General features: G+C 45.6%; 1 protein-coding gene across 2 annotated transcripts in view; it reads left to right on the top strand.

Annotated features, from left to right (window-relative positions):
• The window catches only part of Abcg5 (ATP binding cassette subfamily G member 5), a 32,284-nt gene extending 14,664 nt beyond the window's left edge, over positions 1 to 17,620 (top strand). The window contains 4 exon segments of one of the 2 annotated variants that reach the window (NM_053754.2): positions 329 to 467; positions 3,301 to 3,486; positions 14,820 to 14,932; positions 16,980 to 17,620. In NM_053754.2, the coding sequence (NP_446206.2) occupies positions 329 to 467; positions 3,301 to 3,486; positions 14,820 to 14,932; positions 16,980 to 17,173 (632 nt within the window). In that variant the 3' untranslated portion in view covers positions 17,174 to 17,620. 2 annotated transcript variants of the gene reach the window in all.
• The last annotated feature ends 391 nt before the right edge of the window (positions 17,621 to 18,011 follow it).

Here is an 18,011-nt window from a genome sequence, read left to right on the forward strand (position 1 = left end):
GAGGAGGGTAAGGCGTCTCTGGCCTCTGAGAACCAATGTCCTGGCTGCTGTGGGGACCAGGTCCTGTAGGAGAGGACAAGGGGCTTCAGGTCACTCACTCACACCCCCCTTCTGTGTGCTTTATTACTTTAGAAATGAGAGTAAAGTGCCGGGTTTTGCCGCCACACTGTCCCCAGGTAGTGTGTAGATTTTAGAGGTGGGAGCATTTATTGTCCTTCCATGATTCTGGCCGCCAGCCATCTTGGCTGACCTCAAGTTCAGCTTGGGTAGCCTTTCGTCCCTCAGCAGTGTGGTGACTGACTGCTTCGGAACATGCCTTCCATGCCAGTTCCCATGCTGAGAGCTGTCAGCGACCAGGAGAGTCAGGATGGCCTGTACCAGAAGTGGCAGATGCTGCTCGCCTATGTGCTGCATGCTCTCCCCTTCAGCATCGTTGCCACGGTGATTTTCAGCAGCGTGTGTTACTGGTAAGGTGGTGTCCAGGAGTATTCAGTTCCCCTGGGTCAGGCTCCTCGTGGGGTCGTGGGGGTGTTGGGACACATTTACAGCAGCTATGGGTGAACCCTTCCATCTATGCCTTGATGGCCAACTTATTATGAGCAACCCCAGTGCGTGCTGCCTGGGGACCCTGGAGCAGCCAGCATGTCTGGGTCAGGAAGCAGTATGTCTCATGCTCTGAGGGTCTGAGCTACAGAAGTGCTCACAGGAGCTGGGACACAGGTGCAGGAGCCCACAGCCTCCCCAGGTTGTAGCAGCTCCTCAGCCTGAAGCTTTGCTGATGGACCTGGACATCACAGTTGGGTGGGTGCAGAGGGTTTCAGCAAAGAGAGTGACTACAGGAAGAAGCCATATCACTTCTGTGGGGTTTTCTATTTCTTAGAGCTTAGAAAGGGTTCCCCATCCGTCTCTGTCATGTCCCTTCCCCATGTGGCTCTGCTGTAGGAAGCCATGGAGCACACAAGTGGGCTTGTCCTGACTCCATGAATGACAAGGTCGAGAGGACTCCAGACAGGTCTTTGAGACACTGTCCTTCACTGCCTGTGTCCTCTGCAGATGCTCCTAACTGCAACCTCTGCAAACCCCATCCCATGCAACAGCAACTGTTTTCCTAAGCTACATGTATGCAAGTGCGAGATAACCCAGGGGGTGCTGGCTTAGGCTCCAGAATGAAGGGTTTGCAGGGCTTGGTGCACCTTCTCAGAAGACATAGTTACTCAGAGAACGACAGAGGTGAGGCGTATGCGCTATAAGCGTGTTCAGGATCAAGACAGGTTGAAGGAAATAAGGCGTGACATGAGGTCATTGGCTCATTGGTATCAAGAGTGTAGTGGGGTGCAGGGCATGAGCTGACGGGAGCAGTGAGGATATGAGCTGGACCAGTGACAGTGTCTTAAACTCTTATTAGGTTGGGGGGGGGGGATGGGCAGCATCCACCAGTCCATTTGGAGAGCAAGAAAAGAAATCAGCATGAGTCCCATGGCTGCTGGGTTTAAGGAATGGTTGTCTTAGAATATGGTAAGGAAAAAAACCATCAAAAACCATGCGAGGATTTGGGGTGTAGCTCCATGATAGAAGGCTTTCCTAGAGCCCTGGATTAGATTCTCCAGCATGCGTGCAAACAGATTGTGAGCTGATGAACATTCCACTCAACGTAGTCATGCCCAGTCACATACACAGGCAAGTCAGAGTGGCATGGCATCATGGGTGCAAGAAGACCTCGCCACACTGAGCAAAGATGGAGGGGAACACACACACACACACACACACACACACACACACACACACACAGGGAGAGAGAGAGAGAGAGAGAGAGAGAGAGAGAGAGAGAGAGAGAGAAACAGACAGACAGACACAGACAGATACAGAGAGAGGCAGAGAGATTAGATAGATACATAATTAAATAGATAGACAGACAGAATAGAATGTAAGTTCTCTTTCTGAGAATGCAGAAGAGAATGAAATTGGGGAACTGAGAGAGAAAGTAATTTAAAATACAGCTTAAAACACACCATGATGATCTCCCACTGGACTCCAAGATGTAAAGAGAAAACCTTAGGCAGCTAAGGCAAAGTGGCAATGTGGAAGAGTGGATCTGGTTGGCACAACAATGCCATGCTCACTTCTGCCCCCCGTACTGAGCAGGGCTCCTAGACAGTGGTGCAGAACGAGCAAGGATGGCTTCAGAGAGGCCTGGGGACGAAGGGGGAGAGGCCACACTTGGAGACTTCAGGCTGAAGTTTTGGAGAAAATTCTGAGAGCTCTAGAGTGTAAGGCAGCATGGGTGACCACCGAGGCTACGCGCTGGAGACCAGCTGACTAGAGACGCATCTGCAATGGCTTATCAGGAAAGTTCCAAGACTTTGAGGGGAAAGATCGGAGTGGAGAATGATCCCTGCCTTCATATTATAAGAATGTTAAAGGCAACAGAATGTTTTAGGAGCCACAAGACTACGCTGGAGAGGAAAATAAATGCAATAAAAACCCATGGTGATTTGGGCGAGGGAAAGGAGAACCTTCAAGAGTTGGAGAGTGCAGGCAAAGTGGACTGATGGCCCCTTCGTCTACTGAGAGTTTAAGACACACTATCAGGGCTGGGGATGTGGCCCAAGGTAGAGTGTGGGTTTGCCTAGCTTGCACAAAGCCCTGGGTTCAATACGCAGCACAGCAGAACATTGACTGCCATGACGATCCGAAAGTTCAACTTTCCTGAGTGGTATTCAGATAAAGACACACTGTCGTCAGGGGTGAGAACAATGGGATGGAAGACGTGTACCAGGAAAGAGCTCAGATACAGGTTAGCTTACAAGGACACGGAGGTAAAACCGAGGCTCTTAGAATAAACGACGGTAGAGAGATGGTCGGGAGGGTAATGGGTGGACCGTGAACGACTGCGTGCTGGCAATAATCCTACAGAATAAGGATGGGGTCAGGGTAGCACGGCGGCGCGTTGGGGTGGGAATGGCAGGAAGAGCAGTTATTCATGAAGAGATCAGGGGGATTCGACGGCCCTGTTCACGCCAGCCCGGGAGGCTGTTGCCTAAGCAATTTAATATTTACCGTGCGAGCTAAAGGGGTTTTAACAGCACTGCACACTGAGTTGAAGGCAGTAGGAACAACTGCGGTAATGAGCAGACTCAAATGTTGGCTTTGTTCCTAAGAAGGCTGGCGAAGGGGAATGGGGCTCACACTGCTAAGTCCGCCTCCTGCCAGCCAGCAAGGGCTCAGTCACAGGAGGAAATGTGGTCTTTTCCTTAAGTGATAGTGTGCGGAGAGAGAACTAAAGAGCTCGTGTTTTTCTAGGACTCTGGGCTTGTATCCCGAGGTCGCCAGATTTGGATACTTCTCTGCCGCTCTGTTGGCCCCTCACTTAATTGGAGAATTTCTGACACTTGTGCTGCTTGGTATGGTCCAAAACCCCAATATTGTCAACAGCATAGTGGCTCTGCTGAGTATTTCTGGGTTGCTCATTGGATCTGGATTTATCAGGTAAGAAGAAATGATTTGAAAGATTTAGTCTGGCAGAACTTGTGGTCAAGGGTCAACTGATGATGACTGTCATAAAGCAAACCCAGAGGGCCGAGTGGCAGTGGCTCAACGTCACCTTGTAGTCTGGGATGTTCCTATTGCCCGCCAATCATTATCGCCTTAGCCTTTGAACTGGTCAGCTTGTTAGCAAGATGTCTTTTTAGTAGAAGTCAGGACACAACAGTTACTGATGGGACTCACATGTAACCAGCTAGTAAAACAAAAGACAGGAAGCAATCAGGATTCTCTAGGAGACTCAAAGCTTAACTTACAGCCAAACTTTAGCTCACATCTAACTGGTACAACTGATGTGAGCTCTCAATTCCCATGTTAAACATATTTATTTTTATGTATGTGTATGTGCAAGGGCCTGCACATATGTATGTGCACCATGTACGTGTTGGTGCCTACAAAGGCCGGATGAAGGCAGAAGTTCCCCTGAAACTGGAATTACAGATGGTCGTGAGCCACCATGTAGGTGGTGGGAAATGAACCCAGGACCTCTGCAAGAGCAGCCAGTGCTCTTAGATATTGCTAAGCCGTCTCTTTAGAGCCCTGTACCCTAACTGGGGGGACTGTGGCTTGCCCACTAGCCAGCAAGGAAGCAGGATGGGTGCTCTGAAATGAAAATCAGCGAAGTAAGGAAAGAGCCAATAGGATAAAGTTTCTATTCAAGAGAGAATAAAGATTAGTGGACACGTTCCAAAGGTCAACACTGAGAATCTCTGGATGATATTTAATTTCTTATCACATTTACTTTATAATTTCCCTATCATGTATTACTTTATAATCAAGAACATACATGTGCAATGCACACATGTTCTACAATTAGTCACAGAAAGGGTCTAAAAATGTAAAGAGTTAAATTCGTCCGGGCCACGCTACATGTGGGACCAGCAGGTAAGGGAATTGTGATGGCTTTGTTTACTCAGCTTAAAGGGCTGGTGGGGGGCTTGGAGGGAAGATGGCTGCTCTACAAGCATGAGAACCCAAGTATGGGCTACCCACACCCACACAAAAGGCATGGCCTGTAGCCCTAGCAGAGACAGGGGGATTGCTGGAACCAGCCTAGCCCCCAAATCACAAACTTCAGGTTCAGTAGAGACCCTGTCTCACTAGACTAGGATGGAGACACACAGAGAATGTATGGCATCCTCCTCTGGGTTCCCCATGTGTGCTCATAAGCGCGCGTGCACGTGTGCGCGCGCGCACACACACACACACACACACCCCACTCACATTCACATATACACATATACACAAACACACACACATGCATGCACACACACGCACACACACGCACACACACACACACACACATAACCTTACATACAACAAAATCAAGCAAGAAGCAACAAAAAAAAGTGGGCATCTATTTAAATTTAACCCCATTCATGATTCAGTTTGGAGTAATTTTTTTACAAGTAAGAAGCTGGGCTTGGACTTGACTGGTTGGGGCCTACCTCTTGGAGCATGGCCAGAGTGCACATATTCCCCGGAGAGGGCCAGGTGGACACCAGAAGCTTCCTCTACTGCCTTGCTGCCTCTTGACCTTGAACAAGTCACTTTTTTCCCCTGTCGAAACTGGTTTCCTGATTTAAATCTCCAAACAAGAAGCTACTTCTTCAGATCAGAAGGGGTTAATGGGATAATCCACCAGAGCGCATGCTACAAGATGTCCACACTAGACTATAGAAAGACAAGCTACTTCTGAGCCAAGCAGCTAGGTTTCATCATAAAGGGCAGTCTTTATATTACGCTGTGTTTGTCTCTGCTGCTGACGGGGGTTGGTAGCATCTCTGAAAACTGTGCAAGTCAGGCCAAAGGTTCAGAATCAGGCCAACAAGGTAGCATGGGCACCGTCCACTCCTTCATACAGTCAGATCTCTGCAGTGGTAGGCAGTCTGGTGCTATTTGACACACTGGGGTTTGGGGTACGAATGTTCTTAAGAGGGATGCCGTGGCCACCGTTGGCAAATGTTCTCATGCTCTTGGCAAAGTCGCCACATTACAAGACTGCTTGGACCCTGCCCTGCTCTCCCTTCACGGCACCATCTTTCCTGACTGAACTGCCAGCAGCATCTGGCCGCTGGCTCCCTCTTGCTTAGACACACAGGGAAATAAATGGCTTTGGTGTTACAGCTCCTCACACAGCAAACTATAGAATAGGAGGAAAGCAAGTGTCACCCGAACAGCCACAGGCCGGACTGTATCCTGCTATTTTAAAAATAAATAAAAAAACAACAATAAGATCATACACTGTGTCAGATGAGACACATATGCATACTTTGTTCCTGTTTAACGACACAGTGCAGACAGCCATGTGTCAGTCACAACACTTGGGCCCTCCTTGAAAGCAATCCAAGATTCCTTCTTGAGCTCTCCAATTTGTCCCTGTCACCTGTACAAGATCTACCCTCTGGCCCCAAGGCTGAAGAGGCTCTCTCTGAAACACACACACACACACCACACATTCACACACACACACACACACACACACATTCGCACACACAGACACACACATACACCCCACACACATTCACACACACACCACATCACACACACACTCACATACACACACACCCCACTCACATTCACATATACACATATACACAAACACACACACACACATGCATGCACACACACGCACACGCACGCACACACACGCACACACACACACACACACACACGGCCCATTAAGGCCACCTTACACTGCATTCTTTCTTTTTTTTTTTTTTTATTTTTTTTATTAACTTGAGTATTTCTTATATACATTTCGAGTGTTATTCCCTTTCCCGGTTTCCGGGCAAACATCCCCCTCCCCCCTCCCCTTCCTTATGGGTGTTCCCCTCCAAAACCTCCCCCCATTGCCGCCCTCCCCCCATAGACTAGTTCACTGGGGGTTCAGTCTTAGCAGGACCCAGGGCTTCCCCTTCCACTGGTGCTCTTACTAGGATATTCATTGCTACCTATGGGGTCAGAGTCCAGGGTCAGTCCATGTATAGTCTTTAGGTAGTGGCTTAGTCCCTGGAAGCTCTGGTTGCTTGGCATTGTTGTACTTTTGGGGTCTCGAGTCCCTTCAAGCTCTTCCAGTTCTTTCTCTGATTCCTTCAATAGGGGACCTATTCTCAGTTCAGTGGTTTGCTGCTGGCATTCGCCTCTATGTTTGCTGTATTCTGGCTGTGTCTCTCAGGAGCGATCTACATCCGGCTCCTGTCGGTCTGCACTTCTTTGCTTCATCCATCTTGTCTAATTGGGTGGCTGTATATGTATGGGCCACATGTGGGGCAGGCTCTGAATGGGTGTTCGTTCAGTCTCTGTTTTAATCTTTGCCTCTCCCTTCCCTGCCAAGGGTATTCTTTTTCCTCATTTAAAGAAGGAGTGAAGCATTCACATTTTGATCATCCGTCTTGAGTTTCGTTTGTTCTAGGGATCTAGGGTAATTCAAGCATTTGGGCTAATAGCCACTTATCAATGAGTGCATACCATGTATGTCTTTCTGTGATTGGGTTAGCTCACTCAGGATGATATTTTCCAGTTCCAACCATTTGCCTACGAATTTCATAAACTCGTTGTTTTTGATAGCTGAGTAATATTCCATTGTGTAGATGTACCACATTTTCTGTATCCATTCCTCTGTTGAAGGGCATCTGGGTTCTTTCCATTTTCTGGCTATTATAAATAAGGCTGCGATGAACATAGTGGAGCACGTGTCTCTTTTATATGTTGAGGCATCTTTTGGGTATATGCCCAAGAGAGGTATAGCTGGATCCTCAGGCAGTTCAATGTCCAATTTTCTGAGGAACCTCCAGACTGATTTCCAGAATGGTTTTACCAGTCTGCAATCCCACCAACAATGGAGGAGTGTTCCTCTTTCTCCACATCCTCGCCAGCATCTGCTGTCACCTGAGTTTTTGATCTTAGCCAATCGCACTGGTGTGAGGTGAAATCTCAGGGTTGTTTTGATTTGCATTTCCCTTATGACTAAAGATGTTGAACATTTCTTTAGGTGTTTCTCAGCCATTCGGCATTCCTCAGCTGTGAATTCTTTGTTTAGCTCTGAACCCCATTTTTTAATAGGGTTATTTGTTTCCCTGCGGTCTAACTTCTTGAGTTCTTTGTATATTTTGGATATAAGGCCTCTATCTGTTGTAGGATTGGTAAAGATCTTTTCCCAATCTGTTGGTTGCCGTTTTGTCCTAACCACAGTGTCCTTTGCCTTACAGAAGCTTTGCAGTTTTATGAGATCCCATTTGTCGATTCTTGATCTTAGAGCATAAGCCATTGGTGTTTTGTTCAGGAAATTTTTTCCAGTGCCCATGTGTTCCAGATGCTTCCCTAGTTTTTCTTCTATTAGTTTGAGTGTGTCTGGTTTGATGTGGAGGTCCTTGATCCACTTGGACTTAAGCTTTGTACAGGGTGATAAGCATGGATCGATCTGCATTCTTCTACATGTTGCCCTCCAGTTGAACCAGCACCATTTGCTGAAAATGCTATCTTTTTTCCATTGGATGGTTTTGGCTCCTTTGTCAAAAATCAAGTGACCATAGGTGTGTGGGTTCATTTCTGGGTCTTCAATTCTATTCCATTGGTCTATCTGTCTGTCTCTGTACCAATACCATGCAGTTTTTATCACTATTGCTCTGTAATACTGCTTGAGTTCAGGGATAGTGATTCCCCCTGAAGTCCTTTTATTGTTGAGGATAGCTTTAGCTATCCTGGGTTTTTTGTTATTCCAGATGAATTTGCAAATTGTTCTGTCTAACTCTTTGAAGAATTGGATTGGTATTTTGATGGGGATTGCATTGAATCTGTAGATTGCTTTTGGTAAAATGGCCATTTTTACTATATTAATCCTGCCAATCCATGAGCATGGGAGATCTTTCCATCTTCTGAGGTCTTCTTCAATTTCTTTCCTCAGTGTCTTGAAGTTCTTATTGTACAGATCTTTTACTTGCTTGGTTAAAGTCACACCGAGGTACTTTATATTATTTGGGTCTATTATGAAGGGTGTCGTTTCCCTAATTTCTTTCTCGGCTTGTTTCTCTTTTGTATAGAGGAAGGCAACTGATTTATTTGAGTTAATTTTATACCCAGCCACTTTGCTGAAGTTGTTTATCAGCTTTAGTAGTTCTCTGGTGGAACTTTTGGGATCACTTAAATATACTATCATGTCATCTGCAAATAGTGATATTTTGACCTCTTCTTTTCCGATCTGTATCCCTTTGATCTCCTTTTGTTGTCTGATTGCTCTGGCTAGAACTTCAAGAACTATATTGAATAAGTAGGGAGAGAGTGGGCAGCCTTGTCTAGTCCCTGATTTTAGTGGGATTGCTTCAAGTTTCTCTCCATTTAGTTTAATGTTAGCAACTGGTTTGCTGTATATGGCTTTTACTATGTTTAGGTATGGGCCTTGAATTCCTATTCTTTCCAGGACTTTTATCATGAAGGGGTGTTGAATTTTGTCAAATGCTTTCTCAGCATCTAATGAAATGATCATGTGGTTCTGTTCTTTCAGTTTGTTTATATAATGGATCACGTTGATGGTTTTCCGTATATTAAACCATCCCTGCATGCCTGGGATGAAGCCTACTTGATCATGGTGGATGATTGTTTTGATGTGCTCTTGAATTCGGTTTGCCAGAATTTTATTGAGTATTTTTGCGTCGATATTCATAAGGGAAATTGGTCTGAAGTTCTCTTTCTTTGTTGTGTCTTTGTGTGGTTTAGGTATAAGAGTAATTGTGGCTTCATAGAAGGAATTCGGTAGGGCTCCATCTGTTTCAATTTTGTGGAATAGTTTGGATAATATTGGTATGAGGTCTTCTATGAAGGTTTGATAGAATTCTGCACTAAACCCGTCTGGACCTGGGCTCTTTTTGGTTGGGAGACCTTTAATGACTGCTTCTATTTCCTTAGGAGTTATGGGGTTGTTTAACTGGTTTATCTGTTCCTGATTTAACTTCGATACCTGGTATCTGTCTAGGAAATTGTCCATTTCCTGAAGATTTTCAAATTTTGTTGAATATAGGTTTTTATAGTAAGATCTGATGATTTTTTGAATTTCCTCCGAATCTGTAGTTATGTCTCCCTTTTCATTTCTGATTTTGTTAATTTGGACACACTCTCTGTGTCCTCTCGTTAGTCTGGCTAAGGGTTTATCTATCTTGTTGATTTTCTCGAAGAACCAACTTTTGGTTCTGTTGATTCTTTCTATGGTCCTTTTTGTTTCTACTTGGTTGATTTCAGCTCTGAGTTTGATTATTTCCTGCCTTCTACTCCTCCTGGGTGTATTTGCTTCTTTTTGTTCTAGAGCTTTTAGGTGTGCTGTCAAGCTGCTGACATATGCTCTTTCCTGTTTCTTTCTGCAGGCACTCAGCGCTATGAGTTTTCCTCTTAGCACAGCTTTCATTGTGTCCCATAAGTTTGAGTATGTTGTATCTTCATTTTCATTAAATTCTAAAAAGTTTTTAATTTCTTTCTTTATTTCTTCCTTGACCAGGTTATCATTGAGTAGAGCATTGTTCAATTTCCACGTATATGTGGGCATTCTTCCCTTATTGTTATTGAAGACCAGTTTTAGGCCGTGGTGGTCCGATAGCACGCATGGGATTATTTCTATCTTTCTGTACCTGTTGAGGCCCGTTTTTTGACCAATTATATGGTCAATTTTGGAGAAAGTACCATGAGGAGCTGAGAAGAAGGTATATCCTTTTGCTTTAGGATAGAATGTTCTATAAATATCCGTTAAGTCCATTTGGCTCATGACTTCTCTTAGTCTGTCTACATCACTGTTTAATTTCTGTTTCCATGATCTGTCCATTGATGAGAGTGGGGTGTTGAAATCTCCCACTATTATTGTGTGAGGTGCAATGTGTGTTTTGAGCTTTAGTAAGGTTTCTTTTACATATGTAGGTGCCCTTGTATTTGGGGCATAGATATTTAGGATTGAGAGTTCATCTTGGTTGATTTTTCCTTTGATGAATATGAAGTGTCCTTCCTTATCTTTTTTGATGACTTTTAGTTGGAAATTGATTTTATTTGATATTAGAATGGCTACTCCAGCTTGCTTCTTCTGACCATTTGCTTGGAAAGTTGTTTTCCAGCCTTTCACTCTGAGGTAGTGTCTGTCTTTGTCTCTGAGGTGTGTTTCCTGTAGGCAGCAGAATGCAGGGTCCTTGTTGCGTATCCAGTTTGTTAATCTATGTCTTTTTATTGGGGAGTTGAGGCCATTGATATTGAGAGATATTAAGGAATAGTGATTATTGCTTCCCGTTATATTCATATTTGGATGTGAGGTTATGTTTGTGTGCTTTCATTCTCTTTGTTTTGTTGCCAAGACGATTAGTTTCTTGCTTCTTCTAGGGTATAGCTTGCCTCCTTATGTTGGGTTTTACCATTTATTATCCTTTGTAGTGCTGGATTTGTAGAAAGATATTGTGTAAATTTGGTTTTGTCATGGAATATCTTGGTTTCTCCATCAATGTTAATTGAGAGTTTTGCTGGATACAGTAACCTGGGCTGGCATTTGTGTTCTCTTAGTGTCTGTATGACATCAGTCCAGGATCTTCTGGCCTTCATAGTTTCTGGCGAGAAGTCTGGTGTGATTCTGATAGGTCTCCCTTTATATGTTACTTGACCTTTTTCCCTTACTGCTTTTAATATTCTTTCTTTATTTTGTGCGTTTGGTGTTTTGACAATTATGTGACGGGAGGTGTTTCTTTTCTGGTCCAATCTATTTGGAGTTCTGTAGGCTTCTTGTATGTCTATGGGTATCTCTTTTTTTAGGTTAGGGAAGTTTTCTTCTATGATTTTGTTGAAGATATTTACTGGTCCTTTGAGCTGGGAGTCTTCACTCTCTTCTATACCTATTATCCTTAGGTTTGATCTTCTCATTGAGTCCTGGATTTCCTGTATGTTTTGGACCAGTAGCTTTTTCCGCTTTACATTATCTTTGACAGTTGAGTCAATGATTTCTATGGAATCTTCTGCTCCTGAGATTCTCTCTTCCATCTCTTGTATTCTGTTGGTGAAGCTTGTATCTACAGCTCCTTGTCTCTTCTTTTGGTTTTCTATATCCAGGGTTGTTTCCATGTGTTCTTTCTTGATTGCTTCTATTTCCATTTTTAATTCCTTCAACTGTTTGATTGTGTTTTCCTGGAATTCTTTCAGGGATTTTTGCGATTCCTCTCTGTAGGCTTTTACTTGTTTATTAATGTTTTCCTGTGCTTCCCTAAGTGTGTTCATGTCTTTCTTGAAGTCCTCCAGCATCATGATCAAATATGATTTTGAAACTAGATCTTGCTTTTCTGGTGTGTTTGGATATTCCATGTTTGTTTTGGTGGGAGAATTGGGCTCCGATGATGGCATGTAGTCTTGGTTTCTGTTGCTTGGGTTCCTGCGCTTGCCTCTCGCCATCAGATTATCTCTAGTGTTACTTTGTTTTGCTGTTTCTGACAGTGGCTAGACTGTCCTATAAGCCTGTGTGTCAGGAGTGCTGTAGACCTGTTTTCCTCTCTGTCAGTCAGTTATGGGGACAGAGTGTTCTGCTTTCGGGCGTGTAGTTTTTCCTCTCTACAGGTCTTCAGCTGTTCCTGTGGGCCTGTGTCTTGAGGTCACCAGGCAGCTTTCTTGCAGCAGAAAATTTGGTCTTACCTGTGGTCCCGAGGCTCAGGTTTGCTCGTGGGGTGCTGCCCAGGGGCTCTCTGCAGCGGCAGCAACCAGGAAGACCTGTGCCGCCCCTTCCGGGAGCTTCAGTGCACCAGGGTTCCAGATGGTCTTTGGCTTTTTCCTCTGGCGTCCGAGATGTGTGTGCAGGGAGCAGTCTCTTCTGGTTTCCCAGGCTTGTCCGCCTCTCTGAAGGTTTAGCTCTCCCTCCCACGGGATTTGGGTGCAGGGAACTGTTTATCCGGTCTGTTTCCTTCAGGGTCCGGCGGGGTCCTGTCGCTCCTGGGCCCTCCCCCACGGGAGCCCAGAGGCCTTATACAGTTTCCTCTTGGGCCAGGGATGTGGGCTGGGGTGAGCAGTGTTGGTGGTCTCTTCCGCTCTGCAGCCTCAGGAGTGCCCACCTGACCAGGCGGTTGGGTCTCTCTCTCACCGGGTCTGGGAGCAGAGAGCTGCTGCCGCATTCTTTCTTTAATACTTAAGACTGATATCCCTGAGAGCGGCAATCCGCCGTTCACCACTACAGTCTTTCTTAGTGACCAGCCCAGGACCTACAGCCAATTAAGCAAAAATCACTGGTTAGATTGAATGGATAAATGGATGACTTTCCTTGGGCATGAGGAGAGATGAGGGCACACTTCTGACCTCAAAGCAGCAGCACACAGCAGGGCAGCCCCGCTGGGGGCCACCGTCCTGTCCAGGTCTTTGTCATCTCACGCTTGATCTTTTGCCACAGCCTGCTCCCCCTTCTTTACCGTCGTAGTCACACACCCCCACTCTGCTCCATTCTACCTGTTGGTGCTGCATCCACTTCCTTAAAACACCTTGATTGTTTCCATGGTTATTCAGTGTCAACTCCTTTCAAGGCCCCAACCTACTGTTTCCACGGTCATTCCAAGCTCATCTCCCTGGGCTCCCACTTCCCGTCCTCCGTCCAGTGTTCTTTCTCCTCTGTAATTTCCTCCCCAACCCTCTCCAGTCCACAGCTTCCCATATTGGAAGCTGCCTGTAGCTGAAAGGGCTGGGGCTGGCTACCCCCCCCCCCCCGACCAGGGAAGACAAGTATGAACTGTAAGGGTGTGATGGACACGTAGCATTGGTCGTTGGTGTGCTCTCATGTATTACTGTAGCATTGAGGACGCACAGTCTATGTGCCCAACTGCACTGTGAGTTCTTTAGGGATAGGATACTTAAAAATACCCCTAGGGCTGGGGATTTAGCTCAGTGGTAGAGCGCTTGCCTAGGAAGCGCAAGGCCCTGGGTTCGGTCCCCAGCTCCGAAAAAAAGAACCAAAAAAAAAAATACCCCGAAATGCCAGGCAGTGGAGCCTGCTTTTAACACCTTTAACCCCAGCCCTTGGGAGGCAGAGGCAGGTCCATCTCTGTGAGTTTGAGGCCAGCCTGGCCTACAGAGGTAGTTCCAGGACAGCCAGGACCATACAGAGAATCCCTAAGTACTTAGAATTGTCTTATAAAGAGAAATTATTTAATATATTTAATTTATGAATGTTTTACTTGTGTGTATGTCTGTGTACCACATGTGTATCTGGTGCCTGAGGAAGTCAGAGGAGGCCGTTGTGCCTTCTGCAACTGGAGTCACAGGTGGTTGTGGACCCTCATGTAGGTGCTGGATTTGAACCCAGGTCCTCTATAATAGCAAAAACTGCTCTAAACTAAGCCATCTCACCGGTCCCATAAAACAATATCACCGATACAAACCATATAGTGTTCCAAGAGGGAACCAGTGTTGGTAGGAAATTCCTCCTAAGACAAACAGGAGAGGAGCTGTTTTCACAAGGATAAAGAATGGAACGAGGGGAGGGGCAGGGGGCCACCCAAACCCAAACCAAGAACCTCTGACACAGGCTCAGCTTTTCCCCTCCTAGTTTGTTTGTTTTGTTTTTTTTGAAACAGGGTTTGTGTGTGTTTGTGTAGTCCTGGCTGTCCTGAACTGAACACTGTAGACCAGGCTGACCTCGAACTCACACAGAGACCCGCCTGTCTCTGCCTCCTGAGTGCTGGGATTAAGGGTGTGCTCCACCACTGCCAGACTCCTTATATTCCAACCTGGTTCTCAAATCACCCTGAGGACCTTCAGATATCTGCTTAGTCCGATGCCAGACAGTCTTCCCCGATGTAGTGTGTGCTAGGTGTATGGTTTCTTGTGTGTTTATTCAAGTAACGGGGCGGGGGGGAGGGGGAGAGAGAGAGAGAGAGAGAGAGAGAGAGAGAGAGAGAGAGAGAGAGAGAGAGAGAGCACACTACCCACAGTCACGAGAGGCTACTGAAATGGCTGTCAGACTGAGATGACAGAGCACCAGGCTCACTGACATGGAGGGATGACTGGGGTCTGTGGGATCACCAAGAGGATAAACAGTGTGGTTCTACACGGTGTGAGTTTCATGAACACACATTACTCCATATCACCAAAATGTCAGCAGTCGTTTCTGGGTGATGGTGTTTGCTTACAGCTTTCCGTGTTATTGGGTGATTTCACTGTAAGGATCATCTTTGCAATAGAGCTGGAGGATTACGTTTAGATTAGAACGCATAAAGACGTACCCTTTCCAGTTAGTGACTCTGTTTACTAGAGCCCACTGAATTTTCTTCCTCTTGTTTCTCTTTCTTAAGAAACATAGAAGAAATGCCCATTCCTTTAAAAATCCTGGGTTACTTTACCTTCCAAAAGTACTGTTGTGAGATTCTTGTGGTCAATGAGTTCTATTGCCTGAACTTCACTTGTGGTAAGTATCCTATTTTACAATATTCCGCATGCTGCTCTAAGTAAGCGATTTCCCAGGGAAATGTATGTTTGGAAGAAATGCTGTGTGTGTGTGTGTGTGTGTGTGTGTGTGTGTGTGTGTGTGTGTGTGAGTGTGAATGTGTATTAGTGTCTTTGTGTGAGTGTGTTCTGTGTATGAGTGTGAATGTGTATGAGTGTCTGTGTGAGTGTGTGTGTGTATGAGTGTCTCTGTGTGAGTGTGTGAGTGTGTGTCTGTGTGTGAATGTGTGAGTATGTGTGTCTGTGTATGAGTGTGAATGTGTATGAGTGTGTCTGTGTGTGAGTATGTGTGTCTGTGTATGAGTGTGAATGTGTATTAGTGTCTCTTTGTGAGTGTGTGTCTGTGTGTGAGTGTGTGAGTGTGTGTCTGTGTGTGAATGTGTGAGTATGTGTGTCTGTGTATGAGTGTGTCTGTGTGTATGTGTGTCTGTGTATGAGTGTGAATGTGTATTAGTGTCTCTTTGTGAGTGTGTGTCTGTGTGTGAGTGTGTGAGTGTGTGTCTGTGTGTGAATGTGTGAGTATGTGTGTCTGTGTATGAGTGTGAATGTGTATGAGTGTGTCTGTGTGTGAATGTGTGTGTGAGTATGTGTCTGTGTATGAGTGTGAATGTGTATGAGTGTGTCTGTGTGTGAATGTGTGAGTATGTGTGTCTGTGTATGAGTGTGAATGTGTATGAGTGTGTCTGTGTGTGAATGTGTGTGTGAGTATGTGTGTCTGTGTATGAGTGTGAATGTGTATGAGTGTGTCTGTGTGTGAATGTGTGTGTGAGTATGTGTGTCTGTGTATGAGTGTGAATGTGTATGAGTGTCTGTGTGTGAGTGTGTGTCTGTGTGTGAGTGTGTGTGTAGGTCAGAATACAACCTTGGATTTTCTTGGGTTTTGTTCCTTCATAGTTGCCCATTTGTTGTTTGACACAGTCTCTCGGTGAGACCTAGGGTCTCTGACTAGGCTGGGCTGGCTGGACAGCAAGGGACAGGGACATTTTCCTCCCCTGGATACGTGTCACCATGCCCAGCATTTTGTGTGAGCAAATCAAACTCAGGTCTTCTTGCTTCTGTGGCAGTCACTTTACTGACTATGTTATCATCCCAAACCCCTGAAATGTTGTATTTTCATAGTAAAAGCACTTTAAACCTTGATTTGAAACAAACCCCACCATTTTTTCTGATTTAAGGCATTTTAAACTATATTTATTTTGTCTGTGAATGTTTTGTCTCCATTTACGTATGTATGCATGTTGTGCAAGTACCTAGTGGCTGGTGGAGGCCAAAGAGGGTGCCAAGATCCCTTGGAACTGGAGTCACAGACAGTTGTAAGCAGTGGAGTGGATGCTAGGGAGCAAACACACGTCCTCTACAAGAGTAAACGGTGCTCTCGCTGTGAGCCATCTCTCCAGCAGCACCCCATTTTCTCTGATTTTCAAAGGAAAATATTCAGAGGTCAAGTTAGTCTCTGGTCAGTAGTCAATAGCTTAGGGGCACTTTGATATTCTTAGAAAATGATAGGCCTATGTAATTGCTAGTATATTCTGAACAGGCTGAGTCCTTGTCTGCGGAACACACCACAGCAAGCTAATGTGGCCTCTGTCCCCTAAAGTGTGTATAGATTACAGACGAGTAAACCCATTTTTTTATGACAAAAGTCAACCTCCGATCTATGACTGGCCACTGAGAACACATGTCCCTTGGTCACTGGAAATCCCGGTGCCTAGCAGAGTGCAGGGGTTAATAGTCTCCAGCTAACAACGCCAGGGACTAGGACATTGACAGGAGGGATATTTGAAGACCAGGAATAAAATAATGAATCTATTCTCATTTTGATGAGAATATTTTTCTGTCTTTAAAACAAGCCAGGACTCACTCTTGCTCCACTCCACTGTTAATCCTGCATTCCTGTCTTTCATGAAGAGGGCTACTCAGAGTTCTGAACACTTTCTCAGCATCAGGGAAGTATTTGTGAGTTAGTACCTGAAGTGCCTGAGGGCTGACCCTGTCCTTCTCCTTGGCAGGTGGCTCCAACACTTCTGTGCCAAATAACCCAATGTGTTCCATGACCCAAGGGATCCAATTCATTGAGAAAACCTGCCCAGGGGCCACGTCCAGATTCACGACAAACTTCCTGATCTTGTACTCGTTCATCCCGACTCTTGTCATCCTGGGGATGGTGGTCTTTAAAGTCCGGGACTACCTGATTAGCAGATAGGTAAGATGGCAGGCAGGAAAGGGTTAATGGGCAGGCTCGCCCGCTGTGGAGTACAGAGAAATACTGTCTTCTAATCATCATGGTTCCATCTGTGACCCTGGCATCTATGCAGAGCCTCAAGGGCTCCGAGAACTCACCGTCCTTTGCTAGTCCAGCTTATGGGGCAGTGTGGTGCATGGACATTGTGACTGAACTGGTCCAATGATGTAAATAATACTAATAATAATTCAGAAACCAAAGGACATTAGAGCTTCACTATGTGCTTTTTCTAGACACAGAAAAAATAAGCCTGTTTGAAAAAATTATGTTTACATTTGATAAAGAATTTGATAAAAGTACAATAAATGTGTATGATTACTGACTGTTCTGGGTTTGACTGAGAAAGCCTCCTACAGAAGAGGGTAAGGAGCTTCCACTGCTGCTTACCACCCCTCCCCCACCCCTGCCCCCGCACCCCACTCTTGCCCCACATGCTGCTCTACACGACAGGGCTGGGTCACCTCACTGCATCAGGTAGCTGATGAAACCAGGAAGAGGATGAATGTTGAACTCCACGTATCAGTGAAGAAATGTTGGCTGTTCTTCACTTTTAGCGTAGTTTGCTCTTTAAAAGGAAGCGTGTGAGAGAAATGAGCTATGTAGTCTGGAGACCAGCTGCTATGCAATGTCCGGATAGAAAACTAATCAAGAGGCACAACACCCCTGGCCAGGAGAACAGGCTGCACCAGGAATCCATGGTCCCGTGTCGTGGAGAGGAAGGATGCCGATAAGGGCGGACACGCATCCTCAGAACGTCCGTCCAGGAATGAGATGCTGGGTGTGGGCTCTAAGAAGTGAA

Source organism: Rattus norvegicus, chromosome 6, assembly GCF_021556685.1.
Source record: "Rattus norvegicus strain SHRSP/BbbUtx chromosome 6, alternate assembly SHRSP_T2T, whole genome shotgun sequence".
NCBI lineage: Eukaryota > Metazoa > Chordata > Mammalia > Rodentia > Muridae > Rattus > Rattus norvegicus.